At 15.9% G+C, this 9,319-nt stretch overlaps 1 protein-coding gene across 1 annotated transcript, besides 18 other annotated features; it reads left to right on the top strand. All coding sequences in view use genetic code 6, as the record gives it.

Moving 5' to 3' along the window:
• Positions 1-328: 328 nt before the first annotated feature.
• Positions 329-362: a microsatellite.
• Positions 363-409: 47 nt separating this feature from the next.
• Positions 410-1,558, top strand: IMG5_198080 (protein kinase domain protein; the record flags this gene model as incomplete). The annotated part of the gene is made up of 4 exons (XM_004024135.1): positions 410-616; positions 699-818; positions 898-1,067; positions 1,111-1,558. Coding segments are annotated over 4 exons (945 nt in total), but the record flags the coding sequence as incomplete, so codon positions are not given.
• Positions 846-890: a microsatellite.
• Positions 852-895: a microsatellite.
• Positions 1,559-1,884: 326 nt separating the features above from the next.
• Positions 1,885-2,003: a microsatellite.
• Positions 1,910-2,096: a microsatellite.
• A 182-nt stretch (positions 2,097-2,278) lies between these two features.
• Positions 2,279-2,347: a microsatellite.
• Positions 2,348-3,541: 1,194 nt separating this feature from the next.
• Positions 3,542-3,604: a microsatellite.
• Positions 3,605-4,687: 1,083 nt separating this feature from the next.
• Positions 4,688-4,722: a microsatellite.
• An 854-nt stretch (positions 4,723-5,576) lies between these two features.
• Positions 5,577-5,661: a microsatellite.
• Positions 5,580-5,641: a microsatellite.
• A 196-nt stretch (positions 5,662-5,857) lies between the features above and the next one.
• Positions 5,858-5,898: a microsatellite.
• A 13-nt stretch (positions 5,899-5,911) lies between these two features.
• Positions 5,912-5,947: a microsatellite.
• A 497-nt stretch (positions 5,948-6,444) lies between these two features.
• Positions 6,445-6,520: a microsatellite.
• A 704-nt stretch (positions 6,521-7,224) lies between these two features.
• Positions 7,225-7,286: a microsatellite.
• Positions 7,251-7,302: a microsatellite.
• Positions 7,303-8,289: 987 nt separating this feature from the next.
• Positions 8,290-8,372: a microsatellite.
• Positions 8,293-8,365: a microsatellite.
• Positions 8,293-8,372: a microsatellite.
• Positions 8,373-9,319: the final 947 nt, after the last annotated feature.

Here is a 9,319-nt window from a genome sequence, read left to right as displayed (position 1 = left end):
TAATATATATTAATCGTATTTTATATGAAAACGCATAGATAAATTATTTTATTTGCTATTTTAAATATAAAAATAAACGAATAAAATATAAAATAATTTTAAAATAGTATTTGATTAAGTATATTAAGTTAATTTATTTTAAAATAATATTTAAATACAGAAAGAAAAAAAAAATATATAATTTAGTTAAAATATGTTATAAATGCTTAATAAAAAAATTTTGAAAAAAAAAAAAAAAAATATTTAAATTTAATATTATAGATTATTTTATGTTTATATTTTTAAAAAATAAAAAAGTATTGAAAAAATAAAAAAAAAATTAATCATTAAAATATAAATACAAAAAATATAAAAAAAAAATAAAGAAATAAAAAGGTTACCTTGAAATTTAAAAAATAAAGTAAAAATAATGACAAATAATACAAAAAATTCAGAAAAAGATAAGCTGATAGGCCATTATATATTAAGTAATAAATAAATAAATAGAAACTTAATAATAATTATAATAATTACTTAATCAATTTTACATTAAACTAATAAAAATATAGACAAAACAATTGGAGAAGGAACATTTGGCAAAGTAAAGCTAGGAATCCACATAGAAACAAACGAAAAAGTTTATTAAAATATGTTAAAAATATAATTATTAAAATTTTAAAAATGTAAAAAATACAAAAACAATACAATAATACCAACAGGTAGCAATAAAAATATTAGAAAAAAATAAAATTATTGAATAAGCAGATGTAGAACGAGTAGCTAGAGAAATACTTATATTAAAAATGCTTAGACATCCTAATATAATATAATTATATGAAGTAAAAATAATAATTTTTTAACAAAAATATAAATATATGTATATGTATATTTATATTTATATTTATATATATTTATAAGATTATAGAAACTCCTAAATAATTATATTTGATAATGGAATATGCTTCAGGAGGTGAACTATTTGATTATATAGTTGCTAATTAAAGAATAAATGAAAAAGAATCTTGTAAATACATTTAATAAATTTTATCAGGTGTCGAATATTTACATAATTTAAATATAACTCATAGGTACTATTTATTTTTTTAAATTAATAAATAAATTATTTTTTAGGGATCTTAAACCAGAAAATTTATTACTAGATTATAAAAAAAATATAAAGATAGTTGATTTTGGATTATCGAATATATATAAAAATAAAGAATTATTAAAAACAGCTTGTGGTTCTCCTTGCTATGCAGCACCTGAAATGATTGCAGGATAAAAATACGAAGGATTGAGTGTTGATATATGGAGTACTGGAATTATAATGTTTGCTTTAATTTGTGGATATTTACCTTTTGAGGATTCTAATACTTCTATATTGTATAAAAAAATAATGGCAGGGGAGTTTCAAATTCCAAGGTTTGTTTCTAATGAAGGGAAAGATTTACTGAAATAAATATTAAATATAGATCCTTAAAAAAGAATAAAGATAGAAAATATAAGAAAACATATATGGTATTAATAATGTAAATAAAATCTTGGCGAAGGAATTATTTTAGGAATTTCTAAAATAAATGTAAAAAAATAAAATATTTTTATTAATAATAAAAAAAAAAAAAAGATTGATGAAAATACTCTTTAATAATTAAATAAATATAATATAGATATAGAATAAGCAAAATAATAAATAATTTTAAATAAACATAATAATATAACTACTACTTATTATTTATTATTAAATAAATAACAATGTGAATAAAATTAAATATAAAATTTAAGAAGTAGTAAAGAAAATTAAGATTTTAAAAATAATGATAAATAAGAAAATAAAAAATAAAAAACACCTTAATAAGATAGCAAACAAATAGATTTTAAATAAAACTAAATAAATAATAGCGTATAAACAAATAATATATAAATAACAAATAATAATATATAAGGGACAAATAATATTTAAGCAAACAATAATATTTAAGCAAATAATAATATATAATAAAATAATAATATAAAAGGAACAAATATTACATAAGGAATTAATGTTATATTAGGAGCAAATAATGTGCAAGGAATAAATAATATTTAAGGAATTAATAATATTTAAGATATAAATAATAAATTGGAATTAAATAATAATTATGAAAACTATACTGAAAATAATAATAATGCGATAAATTAAAAACAAATAAACCTAATTGATAAAACAAGCACGTTTATAAACAACAAACAATAAAATTTATAATAATTAAATATAGAATAAACATGGTAATAATAACTTTAACATTAATAATATTAATTTTAATAATAATTATAAATATAATAATAAATGAAATTATAACAATAATTAAGTAACTATAATTAATAATTAAATAACAAAAATTTTCTATAAAATTAATACCAATCAAATTCCCCTAACCAAATTTAATTATACTTGGAAAACAAAAACAATATAATAAATGCTAATACCTAAGACACAATCCAACAGGAATAATAAAAAAACTTACAAAACATTTTATAATCCTAATAATAAAATATAAACACATTCAAAGATTATTAAACTTCCCTTAACTTTGGTTAGCTAATATCTAAATATTAAAATGATTATTTAAATCAAACCTACGAATAAAATAACCTATAAAACACTCAAAATAATAACTTTTCTAATGCTCAAAACTTAAATAATTTAAACAATTTCCTTTAACATGAATAGCCTCAAACGACAAGTAATTAATATTAAAAACCACAAAAAAGTAATGAGATCTTGACTCAATTATAATAGCCTTTCAACAGTGTAGCAGTTCATAAATCTTAAGACTCCTAATTTTTAAAAAACGCTTTAAATAATAAAAGCAATCTCCAATAGAGATTTAGTATAGATGATAATTATAAAAAACTAAATTTTATTGGTAATATGTAAACAATAGAAGATTTTTAAGAAAAATAAAACTCCTCCAAAAATAATTTTATTTCAAATAGAATGACCATAGACGAAAATTTAAAAAAGGAAGATTTAGTAGTATCTTCAAATAAATAATATTTAGAATAAAAATAAATAAGCAGCAAATAATCATCATCTAAATGTTCACCTTCTCCTAAAAATAAAAAAAAAAATATCTAATATGCTTGCAATGAAATGACAAATAAAAATTTATTTACTTAAACTAGTTAAAACTATTAATAATAATCAATAGATAATAATTTATTTATTTCTTCATGTAAAAACTATTAAAAGTATTAAACTTTAAATAACAATATAACACCAACAAATAACACTTATAATAGTATTAATATAAATATAAATTAATAAAGTATTAATGATTAAAAAAGTAAAATTTAAAATCAAATGATTAATAAAATATAGGAAAATGTAGCTACAGACCCAACTTCTTCTAATAGTAAAATTAATTTTAATTAATTGAAGAGTAAAAATTATATCAATAATTATCAAAAATAAAAAACTAACAAAAGAACTAATAATGTCAAAACTGCTACACTGAATACTGAAAATAGTTAATACTAATAGAAAAAAGAATATAAAGATATTAATAATATAAAACAAATAAATAATAATATTAATAATAATATTAATAATAATAATAATAATAATAATAATAATATTAATAATGGAGGTATTTAAAAAAATCATAATAAAATTAATTCTTATAATTCTTCTAATTATTCTTAATTATAAAGTATACTTTTCTTTAATTTCTAATTATATTTTTATTATTTTTTTATTTAATAAAGCTATTAAAGTACACAAAGGACCTTTTAATTTGCTACAAGTTTTTACTAAGGAACCTAAATTTTTGATTCAAGATTTAGTAAAATCTTTGGAATATAATAAACTTTTCTTTAAATTTGTATTAATATAATTTATTAAATATTAATATTAAATTTTTTTATTAAAAAATCAAGTTATCAAAATATGAAGTAAAGGTAGAAAAAGATTAAATAAAATTTGAAATATTTATTAATACTCTTTATAATATAGAAAATTTATATATAATTAAATTTAATAGAATAATAGGTGATTTTGAAAAATTTAATTAGATATGTAATAATTTGCTTAACTAAGTACAATAATTAAATTTAAATAATAATTAATAGAATAACATTAATATTTATAAATGAATTTTAAAATTATATTTTATTTTTTAATATAAACTAATAATTTTTTATTATTACTTTTAAATAATAAGATTTTCATTTTTCTTATATTTTTTATTTTATTAAATAAAGTTTTATATATTATGAAAGTAATATATTAGATAAATATTTATCTCTTATTATATTAAATAAAATTATAATTTAAAATATTAATAAAAAACTAATTTTATTCACAATAAAACTGAAATAAATAATTATTTTTAATAAAAAATTAAATTCAATCCTCTCTTTCATATATTGGAAGTCCAAGTGTCAGTCTAAGATCATTTTTTTATAAAAATATATCTAAAAATTAACTTTTAGCTTTATTATTCGAAAAACTGAATAACTTTTCATCATTTTATTTTTTAATCTTTGGGCTTTCAAACGTTTTTTCATTCATTTATTCTTTCTATTAATTTTTAAATATTTTGTAAGGCCATTCGTAAGGCTTAATACCAATATTTTATTTTTTTAATAGCTTAATTTATTGCTTTAATTTTTTTTCAATAGAATAATTTTTATTTTAAGAAGAAATATTTAGTGTTTGCATTATATTTTATTATTAAATTTTTTATTATTATTTTATTTTTTGAATAAATAATTAAAAATAAAAAACCTTTTACATTTAAATAAATAAAGATAATTAATTATTTTGTTTAATAAATATATATATTAATATTAAGTTATAGTTTATTTTTTAGTTTTTTTATTTATAAAACTTTTAAAAATTAAAAAAATAAAATCATTTTATATATAATTTAAAATTATTATTATTTTTATTTCTTATTAATTAAAAGTAGATCTATTATGTTTTATAAAAAATATTTTTAAAAATATATATTTAAATATATAATTAATAATAAAATCATTATGGATAAATATGTAATTTAAATGCAATATTTATTAAAAATATTTTAATATAAGTTAGTTAGTTATATATATTTTTAAATAAATAAATAAAAGAAAATTAAATCTCATTTTAAAAATATAAAACTATAAATATAAATTATATACATTCTTGTAAATTTATTAAACTAGCAAATTTAATACTTAAAAAATAGAACAACTATTATATTTTTAAAATTCAAATAATTTTATTAAAATGTATTATAAACTTCATTAAAAATAAAATATTTCTAATTTTATAAATTTATTAAATATTAATTTAAAAAATGTGTTTTTTAATATTTTTTAAATAAATAATAATGTTAATATTTTTTTTAATTGATGAAAAAATATAGATGTAATAAGTATTTATATAAGCAATATAAAAATAATTTGAATTATTAAGATATTAATTTAATTTTTTATAAAAAATAATTATTTGGCATAAAAAGTTAATCATTTATTAATTTAAAATAAATAATTTATATAAAAAGACATCAAAAAATAAATATAAATGAAATATGCCAAAAAAACTGAATTATTCTAATTATAAAAAAATAATTTATATGTATATATATATATATATATATATATATATATATATATATATATATATATATTTATAGTTTATTTTTTATATATATTAGTTAATTAAATATATATTTATTTTTATTCAATTAATATAATGTATTTTATTGTTTTTATTTTTTTATATTTAACATTTAGCGTTTCAAATATTTCATTTTTTTTATACATCTTTTTATTTAATTTTTTTAATTATTTTATTTAAAACAATTTTATTTTATTTTTTTTCTTATTTGTTTGTATTATTTATATTTTGTTCATTATTTTAATTAATTTCATTATTTTATTAATTTATTAATTATTTATTTTCTAATTTTTTTTTTTATTTTAATTATTTTTTTCTATTAATTTTATCCCTTTTTTCAACCCAATCATATATAGACTCTGAATTTTATTTAATTTCTTTTTTTTATTTTTTATTATTTTAAATCTATTATAAATCTATATTATCGCTTTTTAAATTTTCCTCATATTTTTAAAATTTCTTTAAAAATTCTTCTTAATTTGATAATTCTATAAAATATGATTAATTAGATAAACCTATAATTTAATTTTTTTTATTATCAAAAATAATATTCGTTCCTACTTAATTTCCTATACTTGATTAAAATTATAATCCGTCATTTGTTATGAAATTTTAAGTTTCTGGATCAAAATATAAGCATTCTTAGTAATTTTTTTTGAAATATTATTCCGATTATGGGTATTATTTATATTTTTAATATTTTTTGCCATAATCAACTAGCATATACATTTCTTCATTTTGCTCTATTTCATCATAATCAGATAAATTAATTTAAATTTTACATTCAGATTTATTTTAGCTCATATGAATAATTTATTTTATTTAATTTATTAAAATAAAATATTATTTATATTTTTAAAATATAAAATTAATATAAATTTATTATATAAAATAATTAGATAAAATACTAAAATTTTAATTTTTATAACAGCTTAAATCTATTGATACATTTTTTATATAAAAAAATATATCCAAATTTTTATAGTTAAGTCCTATGTATATTGCTATATTTTAGAATAAATTCATATAAATAAATGTGGTTTTTGATTAGTTTAAAAGATATTAATTCTTATAATTTTTGATTTATTTTTTATTAAGTTTACAAACATTGAAAAAAATCTTTGAACTATACAATATAAGTATATTTTTTAAAATAAAATATATTTATAATCTATTTATTATTATTTTATTTCATTTATCTCATTATAATAAATAAGTGATTATATTTTGACTGAAAATATTCTTTAAATTTATTTTATTAGATTAATTAATTTTTTTGGTAAATAATGTTTGATTTATATTTTTTTATAATATAGATATTTCATTAAAAAATCAATAAAAAATACACTAGAAAAAAATAAAATATTTTTTAAAAATTTATAATTTTACTAAAAATTTGAAAAATTTAGTTTAATTATCATTTATTTTATAATAGTTTCTTTGTTTTATTAAAAAAATTTAATTAAATTTTAGCATGTTTCAATGATGATTATAAAATAAAAATAAAAAAAATATTAAAAATACTTAAAAAAAAGAGTATATTTAGAATTCTAAAAAAGCAAAAATAAAAAATAAAAAAAACCTCTAAGAACTTAAAGAAAAAAAAAAAAAAACAAATTAAAAAAAAAACAAACAAAATAAAAAAAACAAACAAACAAAAACAAATTGAAAAAAAATGCCTTCAAAATCACGAAAGAAATATCTAAATAAATAAAAAAAAATATAACCCTAAACTGAACAAAATCAACAAATAACAATCTAACAAATAAACCCACAAACTGAGCGAAAAGTTCCTCCTCCCCATTTATTCAGAAACTCGATTTTGTTGAACAAAACAGGCTAAAAGAAAAAGGGTATTGTGTTTCCCAGCAAAAGATGGGGTCATTCATCCATTATATACTAAAAATATATGTATATATACGGAGGATGCGGTGTAACAAAAGACAGCTCCAAAACTCAATCTATGTTCAGATTAGACTGTGAGACATATGATTGGTAATAGCTCTATTACAATACTAACACCTATCCAGATGCAAGGGACTCGCATAGTGCCAACGTCATTAAAGATGAAATGTGGATATTTGGAGGATCAAATTCAGATAATGCATTTAATTAATTTTGGGTATACACTTATTTATAGAACGAATGGAATAATCTTACTGATAAAATTAAAGGCCAAATACCTTCCCCAAGGGAAGGGCATTCAACTATTGTTTTAGAGAATAGATATTTAATAATAATAGGAGGTTGCAATTCAGAATCATCGTTAATATTTTAAGAAATGTATATATTTTTATCTTATTTTCATAAATTTATATATATATATATATAAATTTAAAGTTACGTTATTGATACTAAAAAACTTACGTCTAAGTATGTTGGATTACTTAAAATTGATTTAAGGGAAAGCCATTCAGCAACCCTTATTGAAAACTCAATTTATTTGTTTGGCGGATAAGGGATTAATGAGGAATATTATAATGATTTATATAAGTTAGAAATCAGTAATTTAGCCTCTAATCCTTCTGCTAAGTTGTTTGAAATTAAAACTAATAGTAGTATTTTACCAACTGCAAGAACTCAACATCAGGCAGTTTCTTATTAAAATAAATATTTGATTATTATAGGAGGGGAAGCTTAAGGATAAACAAGTAAAAATAAAAATTTATATATCTATATATATATATTTCTATATATATATATATATATATATATTTATATATCTATTTATATTTATATATTTATAATTAAATATGGATTTAATAGGGAAAATAAAATTAATACTATAATATATTTTTTTTATTTTGTTTATATACTTATACATATATTTAATATTTATTTATTATTTTTCATGTATTTTTTTAAGGTAATGATACAAAAGTACTTAATGATATATGGGTTTATAATCCAGAATATAATGTCTGGCAAGAAATAAAACCAAAAATTTAAAAAGGGTTTATATTTAGACCTAGGTTTAGTCATTCGATATCAAGTTATTAAGATAAAATAATAATTTATGGAGGAATGTAAAATACCTAAATTTTATTAGAAGATGTAGTAGTTTTATAATTAAAAGATGATTTTAATACTGAATTAAGTCCTACAGAAAACATATGTGAAATATGTTAATAATTTTTTACTTTATATTATAATAATGAAGCTTTAAATAATTAAGGCTTGTAAGAAAAAAGAATCCAGAATTATATTTCACATACATAAAAATAAGCCAAATAACTTGTTAAAGTACCCTTTTCAAACATATAAGAACATTAAAGAAAACCTTCTGTATCTTTTAATATGATAAAAAAATTAGTTTCAAATATTCAAAGCCCGTTTTAAGCAATTATGGTTGTGGTAAATTTCCTTTTCAATTATAGTAATTAAGTGTTTTTGGATTATAATAAAGAAGGGGATTTTATTTTTTCATAAAATTAAGGATGTAATACATATAATTAGGATTTTGTAAAATTAATTACTTCTTTAATGAATAATAAACATTTAATAATGATGATAATTGTATTATTCAAAATTTTGAAAATATTGAATAATATTAATCTATTTTAAAAGTATATTTTTTCCATTTTTTTTCTTTTATTATAATTATATAAAAGTTATGTTGTTTCAAGATTAGAAATAATCTCTTAATTATAAGTAAAAATAAAAATATTAATAGTATAGGCTTAATATATTTAA

Source organism: Ichthyophthirius multifiliis (assembly GCF_000220395.1).
Source record: "Ichthyophthirius multifiliis unplaced genomic scaffold scaff_1120509251408, whole genome shotgun sequence".
In the NCBI taxonomy this organism is placed as follows: Eukaryota; Ciliophora; class Oligohymenophorea; order Hymenostomatida; genus Ichthyophthirius; species Ichthyophthirius multifiliis.
This window is presented reverse-complemented; position numbering and strand designations above follow the sequence as displayed.